The 23,377-nt window shown below is 33.1% G+C and overlaps 3 protein-coding genes across 3 annotated transcripts; all 3 read right to left on the bottom strand.

Annotated features, from left to right (window-relative positions):
* On the bottom strand, nucleotides 1–2,365 carry LOC100267793 (abscisic acid receptor PYR1). The gene is made up of 2 exons (XM_002280325.4): nucleotides 1,536–2,365; nucleotides 1–689 (listed from the first exon to the last, which is right to left on the bottom strand). The coding sequence occupies exons 1-2, from the start codon at nucleotides 2,166–2,168 to the stop codon at nucleotides 678–680; spliced, it is 645 nt and encodes a 214-aa protein (XP_002280361.1). The 5' UTR covers nucleotides 2,169–2,365; the 3' UTR covers nucleotides 1–677.
* Nucleotides 2,366–4,054: 1,689 nt separating this feature from the next.
* LOC100262636 (uncharacterized) lies at nucleotides 4,055–6,351 on the bottom strand. The gene is made up of 4 exons (XM_002280332.4): nucleotides 5,862–6,351; nucleotides 5,626–5,769; nucleotides 4,590–4,781; nucleotides 4,055–4,468 (listed from the first exon to the last, which is right to left on the bottom strand). The coding sequence occupies exons 1-4, from the start codon at nucleotides 5,928–5,930 to the stop codon at nucleotides 4,313–4,315; spliced, it is 561 nt and encodes a 186-aa protein (XP_002280368.1). The 5' UTR covers nucleotides 5,931–6,351; the 3' UTR covers nucleotides 4,055–4,312.
* Nucleotides 6,352–7,136: 785 nt separating this feature from the next.
* Nucleotides 7,137–12,086, bottom strand: LOC100257503 (mitochondrial carnitine/acylcarnitine carrier-like protein). Its single transcript, XM_010665261.3, has 5 exons — nucleotides 11,902–12,086; nucleotides 11,648–11,730; nucleotides 11,463–11,551; nucleotides 8,521–8,912; nucleotides 7,137–7,782 (listed from the first exon to the last, which is right to left on the bottom strand). The coding sequence occupies exons 4-5, from the start codon at nucleotides 8,910–8,912 to the stop codon at nucleotides 7,281–7,283; spliced, it is 894 nt and encodes a 297-aa protein (XP_010663563.1). The 5' UTR covers nucleotides 11,463–11,551; nucleotides 11,648–11,730; nucleotides 11,902–12,086; the 3' UTR covers nucleotides 7,137–7,280.
* Nucleotides 12,087–23,377: the final 11,291 nt, after the last annotated feature.

Raw genomic sequence — 23,377 nt, 5'->3', positions numbered from 1 at the left:
TAGAGCCAAATTTGCAAAATATATTGAAGTTATTGTGAATGAAAATTTCCATTAAGCATAGATGAAGCAGGAGGTGGGGCATCCAACATGGAAATCAGCCTCACGTTCAGACAATTTAAAATAAGATGATAAGATTCCATCTAGTGTGATCATTTTTATTAATGACATCGAACAAACCCTACTAATCATACAACGGAGAGGACTGAGGAGGAGCCCCATCAAGCATGATGCCACCTGACACCTCCACCACAAACAATGCCGACGGTTGCAAATGAAAGCTTATGATTGTGATTGGACGGCCATGATGAGTCTGATCGAGGCGAATAGGCCCCCCCATGGCCTTAAAACTTAAAAGCATTGGGAGCAAGTTTTATGAGTGGAGAGCCAGCCTTAGGCAAATCAGACCACACTTTTTATCCTGTTACTGAAAATGGAATGTGGGCTTCTTCCATGACTTGCCAGAAATGGCCTCTCCATTTCTTCAGCTTCCCCAGAAATTCCACTCCCACCCTGGACTCATCTGTACTTTCTCTTCCCAATGAACCAAAACCCCTCCTCACAGAGGCCAAGGACAGTGGCCACAACCTAGGGATTTCTTAACCTTGAAAAAGGGTACAAGATGCTGCTGCCATTATCTGCTTCTTTTATGTTGTAAAAAAATACCTATCTCAGCTGTACTAAAAGCAACCCTGATAAGAAGGGAAAAAAGAAAAAGAAAAAAAATTTAATATAAAAATTTTTCAAGACCTTGTAATCTTTTGAGACAATAAAAAGTGAAAAGGACAAAAAGAAGATAGAAGGAGAAGCATTCAAAAGAATGTCCTAAAAAGAAAGAAAGAGAGAGGGGAAAGCAAAATTGGTGAAAAAGAAGAAGAAATGGAAACAGAAGAGAAGGGAGGGGAATGAATATTCAACAAAGACAATGATAATAGGAGTATTATTTGAGAGAGTAGAAGGAGGTGGAGGCAAGTGGCAACAGCCCCTTTCATTGTATGAGATTGAAAAAGATCACCAAGCACGTTGGATGGGGTCCCTTTATCCCCTCTGGATTTTTGGATTTTTCCCACTACAAATACCTCATTTTCCTATCATTTTTATCATATTGGACGATGAAATAACGGAAACAAAATTGCCATTCTCCATCTCAAATATCAAAATTTCAAAGAAATTTTTTTCACAGGAAGCAAAGGGACACTAATAACCTCAATCCAGCATGTTTCTGTACACCTTCATCCACTAAGATGCCCTCCAAATGCTATTATGATTCCAAACTATTCCATTACCGCCAGGAATCACATTGCATCTCAGGCCGAGGGTGTTTCCACCATTTCACAACAATTTAAAACAGGAAACCAGGAAAAAAAAAAAAAAGGAAAAAAGAAAAAAGAAAAAGAAAAAAGAAACAGCCCGATCCTTTTCTTTTCTCTCTCTTTCTCTCTTTTTTTCTCTCTCTCTCTCTCTCTCTCTCTCTCTCTCTCTCTCTCTCTCTCTTTTTCATATATTTTTTTTTTTTACAAGTTGGATTTTCACATCACCTGGTCCCGTGCCATACCTTCGGTCACCGACGCCAGCTTCTGCAGATTCAACTTCACCACGGTATCGGCGAACAAACGCGTGTCCTCCTCTGTGTTCCCTTCTGGCATATCCACCACGTACGATTCCAAAACAACGGTCCAGATCTCTCCCCCATGATTCTGATATTCATGCACCGTAGTCACCGACCGGTAGTTCCGCAGCCGATGCTCCCCTCCGATGATACTGAACCCGGTCACGTGCCTCTCGTCGTCCAGTATATCCAATCTCTCCGTGCTGGTCTCCGCCGGCAGACCAGAGATGACGTTGACGTCTCTGAGGCATCCCACTCTCATTTCGAAACCGTCTTCCACATGGCAGCTCTTGATGAAATGCTTGTAGGTCTGCGGCTTGTCGAAGCGACGGACGACGGACCAGACAGTAGGGAGGGGCGCGTGAACACGTTGAGCGAGTAGGGAGGAGCATTGGCCTGGGCCGACTTGGTAGGTGTGGAACTCGCTGATGGAGTGGGCCAACTCTTGGAACTCCGGCTGAGTCAGGCCTGGTGGGATGGTGAGGTGGTGGGTCGTGGGTGTTGTTGTTTCTGAATCTTCGGACTCCGCCTCTGCCATTGATGAGGTCTCAGCTTTGTTCATCGCCGCAAAAAGAGACGCTGGAGAGGAGAAATGAGAGGAGGTTTTGTATTTCTCAATTTCCTGGGTTATAAGGTGGGAAATTGGGAGGAAGCGTGAGGGCAAAATGGGAAATAAGAGTGGGTATTGTTTTTTGGTGTCAAATGTTAAAAAGAAAAAAATAATAAAATAATTGGAAATGGGAAATAAAATAGTAATAATTTTGGGATGGTGGAAAGGTGTCAACTTGGTGATGACGACAGCTGGGTTCTCTCTACCTCCCTCCTCTCTCCTTGCTTGACACCTCAATCTACCTCACCTCCATTTTTTACCTCCTTTTAAAAAAGTAAAAGTAAAAGTAAAAGTAAATAAATAAATAAATAAATACACTCTTTATTTTTTCATCTTCATGATAATTTAGTGTAGGTAAAAAATTGTCTGTGAGTTCTTAAAGGTTCCTTTTCCGTTTGGTATCTTTATATTATTTTAAAAGAAGTTGAATATTAAATAGAAATAATGTGAAATTGTAATTTCCCTATAAAAAAAAATTAATCTTGGTAAAATCAAATGATAAAATTAAATTTAGAATATCATGCATGGGCAATTTAATTATCCATGCTCATCGGTCTGACACGTCATTTTTGGATGCAAGCACAGGATAAGTCACAACTTACAACGCAGTGGAAATACGGTATGTGCCCGATCCAAGATTGGCCCACTCCAGACCAAGCCCAAACCCGAAATAGAACCGATAGGCTCAAGCCAGCCCATCTTCCCCTTGACCAAACCCAATTTCCACTCCAACAATCACATTAATCTTTTCCGCATTAAACGGAATAATTATTTAAAAAATATGAATTAATTTCGTACATAGTAGACTAATCAATTTCAAATCTGAGGGATGAAAAGCCCTTTGTGTTAATAGGAGTTAAATCGATCCGAGAGTATAGCATTTCTAGGACATAATAATATTAAAAGCTGGGGATAGAGAATATCACTGAATGACATTGATGGAAGCACTTAAATCATCTCAATCAAATTGACCCATTCATCATGCCCGATTGCTTTCATAAAACAGTTTCTTTTTTTTAATTTTAAATTTAATACCTCTTTTATTATCAGTACACCCTTACATCATTGCATCAACATAATATAATATTATTGCAACGCCATCACATTAATATAATATAAAGTTATTATGCAACTTGCCCGCGTTTGTCACGTTACGTGACTAGAAAAACATTTGATGAGACTAGCATCTTTTATCCCTTCTCATCGCAGCTAAATCATGATACATAACGAAAATTAAAAAACAAAAAAAAAAATGCCAGGAGAAAGTGGAGGATGCGTGGTTTCCCCCCTAGAAAGAAAATTAAAAAAAAAAAAAAAGAAAAAAAAAAGAAAAAAGAAAAAAGAAGCAAGGTGTCCACATCATTCCACGGCTGGTCCAGCTATGCAATCTCCATAATTCAAGTCACAACTTGCGCTTATTTTATTTTTCACCCAAATTCGTAAGTTGACCATTTGGGGCATGGTCCATGGTCCATGGTCCATTTTGAAATGGTCATACTGTGTCCTCCCAAGCTAATACAAAGCTGAGGAAATAAAATATAAGTTAATTACATGGCCATGAACCTTCCAACAGGGTTCTCAAGCAATCATGTCCATGAATTCATGTTGGCTTGTATATTTATTAATTTTTTAGTTAAAGGGGTTTTGGATTCTTGTTCATACTTTTGCCTGAACCTGTTAAAAAAGTAGAAAAAGGAGAATGTCAGATTGGTGTAAATTGTTTAGTTAAACGTCCAATTGAGGGGGACATGATGTTAAACATTGGTGAAGCCTCCATCTTTGGTCTGGTTTATTTATATTTGTTTAATAATTTAAATTTTATTAATATATACAAAGACTGCAACCTCAGTAAGTGCGGAATCTATAAAATTTAATAGTATAGTTTATGTAAAATAACCATTATGTCCTTAGAATGGATGTCTGGGCTGTCACCCACATCAAAGCACAGAATATCCATATGACAACTGAAAAAAACTTGGGAAAAGAATAAGGCCGGGAATGAAATTGCAGTATCGGGAGATATGGTATGGGATTAAGAAAGCAACAATAAAGAGTTAAAGGGAAGGAAAAGAAAGAAATTAGCTAGGTGAGGTGGACTAGCAACCCAACATTTTAAAGTGAGGCCAATTGGGAGGCATTCTCTTTCCACTTTTGCTCGTCTTATCTTCTTTATTGGTCCTATTCTTCTTCCCGACTTGCTGCTTTAGTGTACTTGGGTGTTTCTGCCTCTGTTGCCCTCTATCAGATTTCCCCTACCAAAAATATCTCACTATCAACACTTGTTCTCTACTGTATGATCTACTGTTCACTGTAATAATTTTTTTTTTCTTTTTTTTTTTTTCTTTTTTTGGGGGAGAAAACTGAAGATATTACCTGATATTCAAACCTAGGGACATGGAATTGGGAGGTTTGTTTGTGGCCATGATTATGATTTCGAGTGCTGAAAACTGGGAATGAACAAGAAAGTTCCTTCTTGGGTCCATGTCTAGAAGATGTTTCCCCAGCTGTTTGCATCCGTGAGGGATGAGGCTGCTGCTTGCTCCTAGTTTCCAGCTGCAAGGATAGCTGAAGAATATGGATTTGGCAAATACCAAAGAATGGAATCAGTAAAATGTGTATCAACAGTGATGCTATATTAAAGAAATCGAGTGACAGCCTTCCTCTTTTTTCAGTTTATCCTGACAGCCTTATTCTAAGGCCCCCCCATGCACATAGATAAAATATAGAATGCTGTGAATAGCACCTTTAGAAGCCTAAATGCATACAAAAAAGAGAGAATATTTTTGTTGATCTCTTCGATCTAGACTTCAGAGAATCTGAAACCTCATGTGCTATGTACAGTCATCAATTTAGAAAGCTGAAAAGCCCATCAATTCTATGTGGAACCCAAGGGTCCGTCCATGGCTCCACTACTTTTTTTTTTTTTCCTCCTCTTTTCTTTCAAGATGCCACTACTTTTCAAATCATAAATGCTCTGAACTTTTTGGCTTAATGAAACTGTTGTCATCTCCACACCATGAGGAAGCATGATATCAATATCAATATCAATATCAACACCATCCCCACGGCATTGAAGAATGCCAATCTCTCCTATCATGTTTTTTGAAGAAAAAAAAAAAAGAGGTTTGCAAACATGTTTTGAAAATGGGTTACTTTAGAAAACATTGAAACATCATTTCCGCCAGTTGGATTCATGACGATTACAGAGGGTTGGCATTTGTTTTTGTAAATAATTGCAACATAAATTACAAATGATCGCAATGCTAAGATAGGGGCAAAAGCAAATTTGGAATTATATCTAAAAATATTTTCATTTTTAATATCTAATAGAAACAAAATGATTAATGAACCCAAACGAAACAAAAATATTAAAAGCAAAAAATTGGAGAAAAATAGAAGCATGGATCACCTTATGAAGCCGCTGTTCGAGCCAAGTGATCCGATCTAACAGTGACCCTTTGAACTGAGCCTCTCTCACTGCCAAATCCATCGGTATGCATTGTTTCTCACCTTTTTCTTCCATTAAATTTTGCTTTCCCTCTAAGTATTTCATCTGCATTTATACCAAATCACACAAATCTTAAAAACCACGGCCATACAAGGAAAAAAAGAAAAGAAAAGAAAAGAAAGAGAAGAGAGACTGACAGTAGAATCCAAGCGATCCACCCTAGAAAAAAGAGGCATGCAGGAGAGAGGTTTTCTTCTATCACCCATAATTTTTTTGCCATAAATTTTTGGTGTGAGAGATTGAGGTGATTGGGAAAGGTTGAGAAGGGTTATGGTTATGTTGTTTGTTGAAGCGTTTTAACACGAACCGTTACAGAGAGATTGGATCCACTTGGCTGACCAAACCACACCACCTTGGATTCATGCAAACAGTTTGTTACACCACGTGGCAGAGTCGTAAGGTGAGGTGGTAGTGGAAACTGGAGAGGTCTTTGGCGGGTTTTGGGCTTTGGCAACCTCATCAAAACCACATTTTACATTTTGACATCTCCTCTAGTTTTAAAGCTGCCCCTCCTTACTTTTCAGCTTTGAAGCAAAGCATCGCAAAAATGGGGAAGACACCCACCTGGGAAAATACCTACTTAGTAGTGGGAAGTGACACCAATTGCAATCACAACTTGGTTTACAGAGAACTTGGTTTATGGAGAACTTAGTTGTAGGCTTATGAATGAATGAGTTAAGGAAAAAAAAAAAAAAAGAAGTTCGTTTCTCTATCCAACATTGGATTACACAATAGCATATCATGAATTCTCATCAAGCGTCTTAAAGAAAATTATACCTCTAATATCATCAACCCTGACACCTAGTCATGCTACCATTGGGTTAAAAGTATTTGATTCCTAAAGTTCATTTGGGTAGAGGAAGAGGAAAAGAAAGAAAAATGTTGAAAATAGCTTGGGAATGGATTCTATTATCAGAAGGTAACCTTTGTCTATGTATCTTTTTATATTGTGTGTGCATCTTCCTTTTTTCTTTCCTTGGTTCCTTCCAAAGTCATCTTTGTTTATGAACTCATATTTGCTGAGTGTCCTAGGTGAGAGGGTCCAGGGGAAACTCAAAATGTCCTTATTTGGTGAATTATGCCAACCTGGTGAGAGTGCTTCTGCACTATTCTGGTGCACAGTATCCATACGAAGTCAGGTGGGCCATAACAGTTTCACTCAAACTAGGCCCCTGACCCAATGTCCTCATCCATCTGCATCAAATTGGACTGATTCAGCCTTCTGCGAATGGTGCTTCTGGTTTGGGACACCCTCAAAGGAAGGCTTGGCCTTGGGAACTTTCTGCAACATATATAGGAGTCAGCTTGAAGGAAAAATTTCTACAGACATCATGCCTGAATGTTGGTCATTGCTTGATGGAAGCATGCTTGAAGCTCCAAAAGGAAAATTAAAGAAATCTTGAAGCATAGCATGGCCAAAGTTGGATTGACATTTTTTGATAACAGACTTCATTTAATGGCCCAAAAATGGCATCAAGATAAATGATAAGTAATTGATGGCTAAGATTTATTCAAATGGACTCAGTTCATTCATATCTTGGCCAGTTGGCAGATAATCATCCTAAACTTGATCTTGTCACCTCATATGCCAAGAAGCATGCTGCATTTGCTGGCACACTTCGAGCCATGGCAGGTCCGAACCCCTTGTACAGGCCTTTGACTCCCTCTGAAGCCAAGGTTTTCCTGAAGGCGTCAATTGAGCCAGAGAACTTTGGATTTTTATAATCATCCACCTGAATTACACTCTTGACCACATCGGTTGGGTAGACAGAAGCCCAGAAGGAAGCTCCAGCCAGGCCTCCAGCCAAAATCAAAGAGCCTCTTCCCAACCCAGATGTGTCTGGGCCACCTGCAAGATATTGCTTCAGTGCTTCATAGACACCAAACATTGCAGCGTTTCCAGGTATTTCACGTGCCATAGTTGGCACCAAACCCTTGAAAAGACCCCTCACACCACCTTCTGATTTGATAACATGCCTCGCCACATCCATTGGCCCTCCATACTTCACTGCCACTCCAGGTGAACCAGAACTTGCCAGTGCACTCTGAGCTTGAAGCCTGTTCCCAGAATATCAAGCAATGGAGTAACTTTGAACATATTAGTAGATTCCTCATGAAAAATAACAAAGTTACACATCAGTAAAATTCAGTAATTATTTGCTGCCACCAAATAGGAATTTGGGATCAATCAAGATAGAGTAATGACTACCTTCAAGAAAAATTCAAGAATGTTAAAGAGTTTCAGGAATAAAAATATTCAGGTTATCATATTGATCTGAGTAATGTTACACTTCATGACCCATTAACAAAATTTATGGACAACTTGGATGACACTTCTCTTCTTCATTTCAATTCCAAATAATAAGTTGTCCTGTTTACTTTTCTTTATGTTTGCCACATAAGATTACAAGATTAGAGAATACACATATATATGTGCATTGTGCACACACTAGAATCAAAAAACCATTTACAAATTCTACGGATAGTGTTAGTGCCACTTTCTTCATTTCAAATCCAAACAATCATAAACCATCTCATTATTTTGAAATATGTTGTTGCAAAATCAGATTTAAGGGATTTGTGATGGGGGATTTCATATTCCACGATTAGAATCATTAGGGAATTTCACACAGACCAGGACTTATTCATAACATTCAAAATACTAACTACTAATTTAAATTCAATTTGAACTTGTATGTAGTCATGATAAAAAAGAACAAAGTCAAATTCAGGCATGCAAAACAATTGGAAGTTCATGTCACAATTTAAGAGGAAAAATAACACCACAATACCGACCTGCACTTGATCAATTCAGTTGGGCAAGCAAGAAAGGAAACAGCAACTCCAGCCCCAGCCCCAGCAACGATCTGCTGGTTGACTGTAAGTGGGGCACCAGGTTGAGACCTCAGTAATGCCTCCATTTGGCCCCTCACTGAGAAGAGTACAGCATTGAAGGCTGCTACAGTGGCAAGAGGTGCCCCCATACCTTTGTACAAACCCCTTGGGCCTTCTGCTGCTACTGTCTGCCTGACAGCATCCATTGCACCAGAGAACTTGGGGGGTTGGCCAGGGAGTGGAGGAGGCTGGCTTTGAAGCTTGACCTTAATGGTATCAAAAGGGTGACCCACAATCAACTGTGCTGCCCCTCCAACAGTCCCAGCAGTTAGGTCCTTAGCTACGTCTGCCATCTGTGAATATATGAAAGGAAGAAAGAAACCAAAAAAAAGAGGAGAAAGTTAGCTTTGGAATATGAAATCAAATCATTGAATGGACCATAATGAATTGTCTAAAGAAAACACGGTTATCTTTGTTTTCCTGGATATATAGCCAATTGAACTCTGGATTTGCAATGGAGATATCAAGGACAACAGTTTTGTTCCATCAGCACTCTCAATTTTGAAATGATAGTAAAATGAATGAATGCTTCAGAGATGAGGATAAGAACATTGGGGCAATGTGGTGCAATATCCACAGGGTGTTTGAGATTCTTACAGAGGGACACAACAGGTCCTAACATGTAAACTGAGACCCACAAATGGAGCACTAAAAACTGTGAAATTAAAGGCTTTTCTTCTTATGGATCTAACCAAACTTCAAGAATAAGCGGCACCTGTTGTTGTCACTTTGTAAAGAATTCAGTCACCAACCAATGCTTGCATTACACCCCACAACCCTTTGTTCTGGGACTAGCAAAACTACAGCCACATTAGCTCCACTTGAGCATCCATCTTATTCATCAATGACAGATCACCTACCAACTCTTTTACTTGTCATAATGACCATTAAAATGAAAGAAGGTCCTAAATCATGTTCTTTTATTACTTCCAACATTGTTGAACATCATTTTCAAAGGTGATGATAATATAATGAAACAATAACAGGAAAATGCATTAATGTACAGAGATCAATCAAAAGAAATCAAAGATATTTTTCTATAAATTGGCAATACAAAGCATGTAACAGAACCCAATAAAAGATTTCCTTGGGCAATGAAGATTGTTCAACTCAGCTCAGACAACCTCTTTCCAATTATATGGGGTCAGCGAAAGATAGCTCCAAACATTATGTTCCACATAATCAAACAAGAAAAGTAATTAAATACTTGACTAGAACTTTAATACTATTCAAGAAAAGAAACAATTTATGAAAGAGATCAGATATATGAGCATGGATCAAGAAACACAAGGTCTCTGACATTAGTGCTGTAAGTGAAAGCAAATATTAATAAACCAGAAGAAAAGTGGCATATGCAAGGAGAAGTGGTGTGGCAGTGGTCACCAGAATTTCTGGGAACAGAAACTGGACTCTCCTAAAATGATAAAGCATATGGATGCTTAGCATGCTCGTTCAATTCCATGATATCATGGAAAGCTTTTGCACCTAGGAAATGATGATACCCAAATCATTATTTTGTGTGGGATTAGCTTACTGATATTTGGGCATAAGAAACAATTACTTTTATATGGATGCACATTGTATAAAGATGAGATAGAATTATCTTTTGTTGACTATTCAAAACTTGGCTGCAGACAATGCATTTCCTATTGCTAATATCTATTGTCAAATCTACAATCTATAAATGCCATTTATTATGACCAATCAAATGGAATTTGCTATGAGGCAATCTAATGGCAAGATGAGAGCTACCCTGCATTGGCACATATCAACATCTAATAAGCCCCAGTTGAGGATATCTATTGCCTTACGTGAGAAAGAAGTATTCCATGTAAAAATGTAAAGATTGAGATCACTTAACAAAATACTTAGTAAAAAAGGCCAATACAAAATTAATTACCCTGCAATGCAGTTGAGTTAGAAATTGTTGGAACTGTATATGAGAGACACCAGGATAGCACTCCAGTCATTAGAGGCTCCTTACTATCCAAAGTCTATATCTATAAATCTGTACTATAGTTGAGCCAAATACCATATTCTCTCCTAGGTAGCTCTCACTGTGTCCACAATGGATCTACTACATATGTCATACACTATACTAAACAGCCATTCACTTAAACTAATAACTTATGTTCCCTCTCATCTATTTTTCCTTTGGTTTTCATTTCTCCCTCTTTCTCTCTCTCTTTATTCCATCAACTACACTAAAAGAAAAATAACAAAATGACTCCATTTTTCCATATTAGAGAAATAATCAAGTAAGAGAGGAAAGTCACAACTTCTCACAATATATAACCGTTCTCTACATTATATTTTGAAGACACTTTACACAGTTGTCTGTGGATTCATTGCACATGTACTACCACTTAGACTTTCCATTAAAGAATTTATAATATGCAACAAATATCTGAAAATATACTTCAACCCGGAATTGATTTGAATAGCCCTATTCCATAACCAAAAAAAAAAACACTCAAAATCTACTTTCCTTTAAAACATTTATAAATCATCTCATTCATGATGCAACAAACATCAGTAAAATCTATTTCCACCCAGAATTGATTTTAAGAGCTATCATTCACATCCAAGAAAAAAACAGCCAAAACCCAATGTAAATTTCAGTAGATTTGGACTTCAAATCAGATAAACAAAATTATATTTTTCCTACAGATTATTTCATTTCCAATGCCAGAACTGCACCAAGTTGATTCACACCAAAACAAATGGAGTCCAAGTGAAATCAAACGATTCGCAAGTTCAAATACAATAATTCCCACTTCATTACTAATCTAAAAATCCGAGTATAAACGAAATCAAACGATTCAATAGAACCCGAATCTCACCAGTTCCGACTTTCACGCCAGCAAGAAGTTGCAATGGAAAGAAGCGCAGAGTTGAACCCAGCAAAAACCCTTTACTCAGAAAGGCCAAACTGAGAGACCCAAAAGAAAAACCAATAGAAAACCAGATCTAATAATAAAAAAAGGGGACAGAAAAAGAAAGAGATTAAGAGAAAATGGTAAAATACCCAAGAGTGAGAACTAAGTTGGCATTGCAACCGCCCTTAGAAAGGAGGGAATGGGCACCCTACAATCGCTAAAGTTGAGATTTCTGAAGCAAGCAGAGAAAGGGAGAACTCACAATTATCCCCTTATATAGAAAATAAATAAGAATTAAATAAACTATCAAAAGAAATGAATATAAAGAATCTTTGAAGATTCAGAGCCTCAGGTTGAATTGGGACAAAAGTGAAGGGAAAGGAGATATGGTTGCGATGTGAACCAGTGAGAGAAGAGGCTGCAGACTAGGACACCCATCACACTCTTTCAACACCAAAAATCAATCTCAATTCTCAACCTCTCCAACGCTCCTGGGATCCCTCTCACTCTCCACTAACAAACAATTCCTTTTCCCCCATTTATATAGTCATCCTTTTATATACTAGAAAATGCACGCCAACTCATTATTTCTTAGGAGTTCAAATAATTGGATCACTTACCTGAATCTAAACAAGACACAATCATTTTTTGCCTAAAAATTTACTCTTTTTTTTTGATTTAATTGTTGTTTGCTTAGACACAACCTCTTACCTACTATTTCTTAAACTATGCTCTAAATAAATCAAAGAATAATTTTTAAAATTTGGAAACAAAATTATCCCATTACTCATACAAATAAATTAGAGGATATGTTATTAAAAGAAATAAAATTATGTCTAAATTAAAATTGCAACGATTTTTTAGAAAGGGAAAATGACACTTTTTATTTATTTATTTATTTTTTAACAAAAATACCCTTCAATAGATTTATTAAAAAAAGGAAAAAAGGAAAATCTATTTTTATCCATCTAAAATTACATTTATAATTGTAAATATGAGGTCATTTTTAATATTTTAATTGTTTAGCCCAAATATTCCATAAGAATTATGTCCACATAAAGATATCTATGAGACTATGAAAATAATGTTTCTATATCTAAAATTGTGATTATAAAAATAAAGATTAATTTCATTTATCTCCTCTAAGGTTTTAGCTAAATACACATAGTTTTTATTGATTTCAAATTTCATCCAACACCTCCTCATCATTTTTATTTCTAATTTTCATTGACCTTCATTTTCATTCAAAATAAAAGAGATATTTGATGAAATTTCAAACTTATGAGGGTTAAATTTATTTAACTAAAACCTTAAAGGAGGGGAATGAAATTAACCATAAAAATAATGACTATAAAGGGTTGCAGATTTGAAATTAGTTTTGGGGAAGGCCTACCCAAAGGGGTGAAAGGAAAACAAATTTCAATTGTATTTGTGCCCAAAAGGTATTAGATCATTGTTTTCATGAGTGTAGATTGAACCCAATTCTAAATGAAGATCGACAGAAATGTTGAATTTTCCACATTAAGCTTAGGCTCAACATAATCTAAAAAGTGTGAGAAAAACACAAAACTAGTGGTTTTTTTTCCCTCTATGTAACCCTAAAATGAGGGTGTGAAACCATAAATTTAGGTATAGACTTTAATTAATTCTAAGAAAAGTACGAAAAAGAAACAAGTATGCAAATATGCACTAATTTGGAGAAAAGAATTAAAATTTGAAAACTTGATTCATTTTTACAACTTGAGTACACCTCTTTCAAAAAAAATTCCTTCAGAATGCATTTTCATAGTAACATCTCAGTTATGTAAAAAATATCTTCACACATAAACTTCTTTTAAATAGAAAAAATTATGGAATAAAATGGTTTTAATTGATTTTCAAAATTAAGAGTAAAATCTATATACATCATTCTATTTTGTAATATTAACTTTGAAAGAGCTTAATTTAGACGATGGCTTGATCTTGGGCTAAGTTTAATCCTTGACTTGAATAACTTTAATTGAATGGTAAATACTTGATTCAAATTGAAGATGCTTTGAACTTGTTCTTCAAATCTTTGAAGGCTTGAAACAAGATCTTTCCAACTTTTCTCATGTGTTCAAATGTAAAAAAATATGCATCTTTTGAAAGACGAAAACGTCTCCTTATAGAAGGATATAATTTAACTTTTTATAATTTATCATATATTCAAGTTAATTATGGATCAACAAAAAAAATCAAATAGTCATAATTATTTTATAGTGTGACTAACTAAAAGTTGCCACATGATATAAATTTTTCTACCATTAAATTAATGTCATGAGTAGTATGTGTCTCTCACAAAGATAAAACAAGTTATTTTCCACTTGTATAAAAAAAATACATGTTTAGATCAAATTTTATCATCAATGAATCAAGTCTAGTGATAAGAATTCACTAACCTAGTGTAAGAATTAAAAATATCATATTTTGGTATACTTGTAGAGAGTTAATCTTTTCTCTTACTCTCTCTCCTCCTCCCCACCCCCTTAATAATTAGAGATAAAAGAATCCAAGAATAATAGTTTTTACCAACATGGTTGCACACCTTCATGAGATCCTCCATTGGGTCATACTCCTTTTCTAGATAACAATGACCTTAGCCACTCATGATTGAATTAACCATCCTGAACAATAATAATAAACAAATTGAAAGATTCTATTGAATTGGATTAAATTAAATTAGTAAAATGAAATTAATGAATGTACTTAATGATGATTTATCTCAACGCATAAATGAATGTATATATAGGGTGCATGGTAAACCCTAATATCAACACTAACATACCATGTCTTCTTTCAAAAAATACTTAAAAATGGAAAACAAAGGATTTTGAAGTGATTTGCTATGATATGGAACTAAATTAGAAGTGTGCCCAAAGTTGACCATGTTTTGCATATGCCTCTACTCAAGGATTGATGTGGTCACCATAGTGTTGAGTTTATGCATAATGTGGTGTACATATGTTGAAGGGGTTATGCTTATGCACAGTCATGTACACACTTGGTCCTCTTGGAATTTATTTATTTATTTATTTTGTGTTGAGTAGTTTGTGCATGGTATGTGTGCACACTTGGGCTCATGTTGATTGTTTTTTCACTTGGATTGTAGTGTGCCTATGCACACTACATTTGCTCACTAAATTTTATGCACACTTAAGTGTTCTTTATGGTTCATATATGTGCACACACTCTTTTGCACATGGTTTGCTCTTACTCATGGTCTTTTGCAAACAACTTATGCACAATACTTTGTGTACACTTTAACTTGTGCATAGTCTTCTTTCTTCATAGTTTGTGCAAGCATAGTGTCTTTTACATACATAGACTTAGATGCTATAAGTTCTAGTAATCTTATCTTTGGTATTTTATTATTATTATTATTATTATTATTATTATTATTATTATTATTATTTATTAAGGATATCATATAATTTAGGCCTTAGTATTTTATTACAACAAAACTTTGTAGTCACTAGCTAACAAAATTTTCTACATTGCCATAAAGTATCTAGTCATTGAACTTGTAGAACTCACTTTTGTTTCTATAACCTTTGTTAATCTTAAATGACAAAAAACAATGTTTGAGTAGTTTGATGTACATATTTGAAATGGAACTTGAGAGTTTTTTCCTCTATCTCTATATAGAATTATAGTGGGTGTAAATGAGTTTTACATATCAATAAAAATTTTGATGGCTTTATTATAAGGTGTAATGTTTGCTTAGTTTCAAAGGGCTTTCATTGGTGCCTTGATCTTAATTACACAAATACTTTCAATCCTATTAACAATCTCATAAAACTTCACCTTGTTTTATGTCTTGGTTTTGTTTTGTTTTTTTTTTGTTTTTTTTTTTTTTAATATTGGACCCTTCTACAATTTGATGTGAACATTGCTATTTTTTAATTAAGGTCTTCTCAGTGACGAAGCTTATGACCTTGTTTAGGATAACTTATCTTTGAATTTAGTTGGAGTTGAAGTTAATACCAAAGACACAATTTTTAAAGGATAATATTGATATTGTAAAAATTTTATTAAATTGAAAAAACTTCTTACATAAGCCAAAGCTTCGACAAGAAAGAACATTTTCCTAACTTCTATATTAAGATTTTTTTTTTCCTAACTTCTATATTAAGATTTTTTTTTTCCTAACTTCTATATTAAGATTTTTTTTTTAATAAACCATAAGCTCTTTGAGCAAAATTAGTTAAAGAGACATAGAAATAATTATTGAGCTTAAAAAAAACCTTTAAATTCTCAAAAGTTGATCTAAATGGGGCCTATATGTCATATTCATAAGACTTTGTCCATCCCATTTCTCTAATTACATTTCTAATTTGAAGAAAACTCTATATAGCCTTCAACAAGAATCTTGAGTATGGTATACTAAGTTGCAAAATCATCATGTTATTTGTTGGCTTTCACAACTCTTTTTATTTATTATCGTGATAAAACGTTGTATATCATTTGATCTATGTTAATGATATAATTTTGATCAATAATAATAATTTTATGCTTGGTTTTTTGTAAATAAATCCCTACTAAGTTGCAAAATCATTTATTATTTGTTGGCTTTTGCAACTCTCTTTATTTGTTGTTATGATAAAAAGATTTATATCTTTTGATCTATGTTGATAATATAATTTTGATCAATAGTCATACATTTTTGCTTAGCTCTTTTGTAGATTAAGTCTATACTATGTTTTCCATCAAGGACTATAGATGTCTTCATTATTTTTTGGGTGTTGAAGTCATTCCCACAAAAACGGTCTTTATCTCTCTCAAGACAAGTACATTCATGATTTATTTGAGTGTACATCCATGCTTGGTGCTAAGGATGTCCAAATCTTTCTTACTAACCTTACACGATGGCTCTAATTTTGTTGATGCTATTGAGTACTACCATGTTGATAGTGACCTTTTATACCTCCCTATATTGCTTTCATAGTAAATAAGTTGTTAATATATTGAGCTAGTTGGAAATTTTGTTATATTTCTTATTAATTAGATGCCAAATACTTCATTGGGTCTTTTATTACCTTCTATTTGACTTCAAATTACTTCAAGGTTAACTTTGAGCCTTTTTAGAGTTAATGTTTTTCAAGGTATGTATTCATTTAAAGTTGATAAAGCTTATGGAATGGTAGAAAAGAATTCAAGATATAAATGATATAGAAAAGTTTGAAAATCATGAAATTAGAGAGCTAGAAAAGGGAGAACATTCAAACAATCAGCGGGGTCAAACATTATTTTTCAAAGTTCAACACCCTGCTTAGGCGTTCAAACATTCAACCTTCTAAATTCATTTCCTACTTTGTTACTAACTCTAAAAACTTGTTTTTAGAATGTTTCAAATTGAGAAATTATCCATAATTAATTCCTTAGGTTTTTCAAGTATAAATAGATATGTTTAACTGAAAATTGGTGCACTCTAAAATCCTAGAGAATAAAATCATTCTTAGAATTTGTATATTTATCCCAAATATTTCAACTTCTTTCTTAAAAGAACCTTTTGACTATAATAAATGTCTAGGAGTTGCATTTCTTAAACTTTGACAAGGACTTCAAGGGATTTATTAAATAGCATGAGGGAGAGCAGCATCTAGGATGTCAAAAATGAGTGTAGGTGTTAATGGTATAACACAACTATATAAGATCCTAAGGAGTAGTGCATCTGATTGGGTAAAATTAACCATGTACTCTTTTATCATATATAGTAGATTATTTAACAATTAAGAAACCACCAATGATTTTTTTTTTTAACATGGTAGGTTATTAAGTGGTTTGTCCATGTTATATCCTGTGTTTATTATGCAAATCTTGTAGGTGTTAATGGTATAACACAACTATATAAGACCCTAAGGAGTAATGCATCTGATTGGGTAAAATTAACCATGTACTCTTTTCTCATATTTAGTAGATTATTTAACAGTTAAGAGACCACCTATGATTTTTTTTTTAACATAGTAGGTTATTAAGTGGCTTTTCCATGTTATATCTTGTGTTTATTATGCAAATCTTGTAAATGTAATTGATAACATATTAATCATAATGGAATAAGAAATAAATAAATAAAAATTAATTTAGGGTTTGTTGTTTGGAATATGTAATCACCCCCCCTCTATGTAATTCTATATATCAAGGCTTAGAAATTTCTTTCATAAGCCTTTCAACTAATGTATGAATTGCATATTACTCGTTGGATTGCAACTAAGTGAATTTTATGGTATCTTAAAGATACACCATTTCGTTAACTTTTTCTTTAGAAACGTTCTCCACACCATCTTCATACCTTTTCAAATGCTAAGTGGGTTGGGAATAAAAATTGTAGGACGCTTACAAGTGTTTATTGATCTTTCTTGGTCATAATGCTATATCTCATGGAACTTAAATAAACAATGGTTGATTGCCTTTTCATCTACTGAAACTAAGAATAAGACCATTCCCATTATTATAGCATAGCTTAGTTGGATTTACTCTTTATTAAATGAATTTGGGGGTGTTTGATTAAAAAGGTAACCACTAAAATATAGAAAAAACAATAGTAAGTCTTATTTTTTAAATACATTTGATAACACACTTAAACTACTTGACTTAGAAACTACCAAATCTATTTAGTAATAGAAACTTGACTAATCACATGTAGTAGCAATACATGATTAGTGAATTATAAATTTATATATTTTTTTAATTCCATTTTTATTATTTTTTATAAAATAAAGATTTTATTGTTGAATCCTTTATATAATAAATTAAAACATTTTATTATATATTTTAATCGATTTATGGAATATACTTTTAATGGATTTCTTTTAAAAATTTATCATTTAAAAAAAAATTATTATTAAATTGTAATTTTTTTTAAATCAAACATTAATTCATTTTATGTAATAGAATTAAAATTCCTAAAATTATATTAAGTGATGATCCATTTTTAATTGGTTTATGTTGAAATTGACTTTCTTTATAATAAAACCATTTATTTATAATTATTTAATACAATAAAATTGGATTTTAAAATAAACTCTATTTCATTCATTTATAAGAACTTCTAGATTACATGTCCATTCGATCACCCAAGGGGACACATTGTTTTAATCTATGAGATATCATGGCACCTCTATTGAGAATACCTATTGCCACTAGCTCCATCAACAGTGACCCAATCCATAGAGATATATGATCACTTTAGGGTCCCACCCATGGGTCAAAGCCTCTTGTTAACTTTGGCAAAAACACAATATCCTCTTAAAGTTACAAAGCAGAAGAGAGTCGAAGGTAAAATGAACAAGAGCTAGGAGCTAGCCTATAACTCTTAAGAACATACTAGAATTTATGTTCTTGAATAAATTGGGATGGAATGGAAAGACTAAATAGCTGTTTAAAGGAGGTTTACCCAACTGTAACCTGTTGATTTCATATGACTGGACTCATTTGTGTTGTTGAATTGTTTAATGTATTGCTGGAAAAGAAAGGAGGGTGCTGGAAAAGAAATGAGGGTGTTGTAATAGAAGGAAGTTAAGTGATGCAAACCAGATTAATCTGATTCCTCTCCGACATCAATTATTAGAGTATATGAAACAGTAGCTTGGTGAATCATAACAATTGATAGCCTTGTGTCATGATTCACTGTACGTCCTTTCCAATGCGTATCACATGCACTAGTACACTCACCATAGGAAAACCATCATGACAACCAAGACAAGTTATCTCTCCAATTAGGAGGTAGTGTACTATAGTCTCAGATGGATAGCCCAAATCCATGAACCAACTATGGACAACTCATTACTCTACAAAGAACCCGTGATTTGTATTTTTTTATCCAACTCCTAATGCACCCAAGTCATGTACAATGTAAGTGATGTAGGGTGTGTATGCTCAAATAACCAATTAATACAAATGAGATATTCAAGAGAAACCAAGAAACATAAATAAATAAATTTATAAATGAATCTCAATTTGTTACATCATGTCGTATTTTCCAGGGCTTAATTCCAACATCCTCGACCATGATAATCCTCTTATCCTTATTAATCATAATGTTGTAACGACCTACACCCAACTGTATAAATATTGTCTACTTTGGACCCAAGTAAGAGGAGTCTATACATATATAGTGTCAAGAACTTTATCTTCTATCTAATATGAAATATCACAAACACTTACCCATGTAAACATAACGTCCTTGTTGTGTCTTATGAGACTGTGGGGTCAAACAAATAGACACCTCTCATAAGGCCAAACAAACCCCCATATTGGGGTCGAAGATTAACTATGATACCATTTTATAGTGACCTACACCCAATTATGTAGACATTGTTTGTTTTGAACTCAAGAGGGCTCTCACGGTTTTAAAACACATCTACAAATTAAGAAGAACTCATACATATATAGTGTTAAGAACTTTCTCTCATATCTGATATGGGATATCACAAACATCTTCCCATGTAGACACAACATCTTTATTGTGTCGTATGGGATTGCGGGGACAAACAGACAAACATACCCTATGGGCCAAACAAGCCTCCATATTAGGGTCAGGGATTGGTTCTAATACAATTTGTAATGACCTGCACCCAATTGTTTAGATATTATCCATTTTTGGGTCTAAAAGGGCTTTCACGACTTTAAAACGTATTTATAAGGTTAAATATATATAAGATAATAAAAATATATAAATTTTTTTATGTATTAGATTCAATATAACCATTAGATTAAAGGAAATCTTCTTTCCTATCACACTTAAATATAACCCTTAGATTCGATCTTGTTTTTGCTATCATAAAAACACAAAACTAACCAAATCTTGATCTTACATCCTATGGGCAGTTATGGGATATGATAAGGATATTGTATGTGCTATCATAAAGAAGTTGGAAATGTTTTTTTGATACTATGTATGTATGAGCTTCTCTTAATCATGTAAACATGTTTTAAAGTCATAAAGACTCATTGGGCTTAAGACAAACAATATGTACACCAATTAGAGCGAGTTTGTGTAGGAAATATATAAATTATGTTACATTAATGAGAATAAAAGTAATTTAGTCATTATATTAAAAGAATAATGAATCTCTTCAAAAGAAAAGAAAAAATTGTTTTCATCCCATGCAAAATAATAATAATAATAATAATAATAATAATAATAATAAAAATTAAGAAATGAACTAAAAGAATTGTATATAATCTCTTTACTGTGTTTTAATCTTTTGAGAAAAAATTGGTAATTAATCTAATCTCTCTATTGTGTTTTGATCTTTTATTTTTAATTAACAAATTTGAGAAGTATTTAAAATGGAAAATTAATTAACTAGAAGGAGAGCTTGAACCTCCAACCTTGTGGTTAACAACCACATGCTCTAGCGAACTGAACTATTCCAACTACATTTGAGTTAGAAAATATCATAATAAATTTTTATTATTATTTTTAGTAGTTTTTAAGATTGAAAATGTATAAATTACATGACAATAAACACACTTTAATCATTATATTAAAGGAATAACTCTTTTAGTAAATTTCTTCACAAGAAATAAGGTGTGTTTTCGTCTTGTAAGAGGAAAATTATATTAAAAACTAAAAATTGTGCTAGCACATCGTTTATGGCATAGTTTGACGCATCTATGTCTAGTTTAAATGGCTTAATGTAATTTGAAAATTGCAATATAGGGTCAACAATCACTACCTACTTTAGGTCCTCAAAAGCTTTTTGACACTCTTTTGATTAGTGCATTGTCATGATCGTTTCATACGTCCCTTAGGAGATTTTTGAGTTGAGTAGCCCTCTTTGAGTACTTCACGATGAATCTTCGGTAATAGTTCACAAGCCCTAAAAATAATCTTAACTCACTCACATGGATCTTTGGAAGTTGTGGCGGTGGGCTTTGATCACTAAGAAAATTAGTGGGATACAAAATACTAGACCAAGGTATAAAAGACCTATGGAAAATGGTTTTGATATGTTAGACCTTGACTTGAGTTCTATTTGTTGAGGTTATACTTGAAGAAGGATTATCTGTATGTACTTGAAGAATGCCACTTTAATCATTATATTAAAGGAATGACTCTTTTAGTAAATTTCTTCACAAGAAATAAGATGTGTTTTCGTCTTGTAAGAAAAAAATTATATAAAAACTAAAAATTGTGCTAGCACATCATTTATGGCATAGTTTGATGCATCTGTGTCTAGTTTAAATGGCTTAATGTAATTTGACAATTGCAATATAGGGTCAACAATCACTACCTACTTTAGGTCCTCAAAAGCTTTTTGACACTTTTCTGATTAGTGCATTGTCATGATCGTTTCATACGTCCCTTAGGAGATTTTTGAGTTGAGTAGCCCTCTTTGAGTACTTCACGATGAATCTTCGGTAATAGTTCACAAGCCCTAAAAATAATCTTAACTCACTCACATGGATCTTTGGAAGTTGTGGTGGAGGGCTTTGATCACTAAGAAAATTAGTGGGATACAAAATACTAGACCAAGGTAGAAAAGACCTATGGAAAATGGTTTTGATATGTTAGACTTTGACTTGAGTTCTATTTGTTGAGGTTCTACTTGAAGAAGGATTATCTGTACGTACTTGAAGAATGCCTTATCTCATTGTTAGCAAATGGAAACTAGAGTTTATTCCATGCACAACATCAACCAACCCAAGTCTTTCATCATAGAAAGGGTAAAAGGAGCCCTCATACCTGAATAGATATAAGGTTGTCAGTGTTCAAGCTAAGCCTTCCATTGGTTTTAGCTTGAAAAATGAAAAAATAAAAAAATAAAAAAATAAAAATTGAGAGTTAGCCACAATCAAACAAAAAAATATTATAATATTTTTTATTTAATAGTTTTTGTAAGATTGCAATTGTATAAATTATGTGATAATAAAGTTACTTTAGTCATTATATTAAAAGAATGATTCTTTTGTAAATCTCTTTGCATGAAATAAGATGTGTTTTCGTCTTATGAGAAAAAAAATTGAGAAATGAAAAAGAAAAAAATCGAAAATTATTAAAATAGAAATTTAATTTCACTAGAAGGAGATTATAATAATTTTTTATTATTTTAATAGTTTTTAAGATTGAAAATGTATAAATTATGTGATAATAAAGGTACTTTAATCATTATATTAAAAGAATGACTCTTTTAGTTAATCTCTTCATATGAAATAAGATGTGTTTTCACCTTACAAGAAAAAAATTTGAAAAATGAATTTTTTTTTAGAATTAGCCACAATTAAACAAGAAAATATTATAATATTTTTATAATTTTTAATATTTTTGTAAGATTGAAAATGTATATATTATGTGATAATAAAGGTACTTTAGTCATTATATTAAAAGAATGTTCCTTTTATAAATCTCTTTCACATGAAAGAAGATGTGTTTTCATATTATGAGAAAAATTTGAGAAATGAAAAGAAAGCTAAAAATTAATGAAAATGGAATAAAGAGAATTATTAAAATAAAAAATTAATTTTAAAAGAAAATATTATAATAGAAAATAATTATATTAATTTTAAAATTATTTTAATAGCTTTAAGATTAAAATGGTATAAATTATGTGATAACAAATGTACTTTTAAGTATTATATTAATAAATCTCTTCATATGAAATCAGATGTGTTTTCATCTTATAAGAAACAAATTGAAAATTGGAAAAAATAAAATAAAATTAGCCACAATTAAATAAGAGAATATTATAATATTTTTATTATTATTTTAATAGTTTTTTAAGATTGGAGAATGTATAAACTATGTGATAATAAAGGTATTTAGTCATTATATTAAAAGAATGATTCTTTTAATAACTTCACGTGAAATAAGACATGTTTTTGAGGAAAAAAAATTCAAAAATAATAATAAATTT

The sequence above is a fragment of the Vitis vinifera genome, chromosome 2 (genome assembly GCF_030704535.1).
Source record: "Vitis vinifera cultivar Pinot Noir 40024 chromosome 2, ASM3070453v1".
NCBI lineage: Eukaryota > Viridiplantae > Streptophyta > Magnoliopsida > Vitales > Vitaceae > Vitis > Vitis vinifera.
Note: the sequence above shows the minus strand (reverse complement) of the source record. Positions and strands in the feature narration are given on the sequence as shown.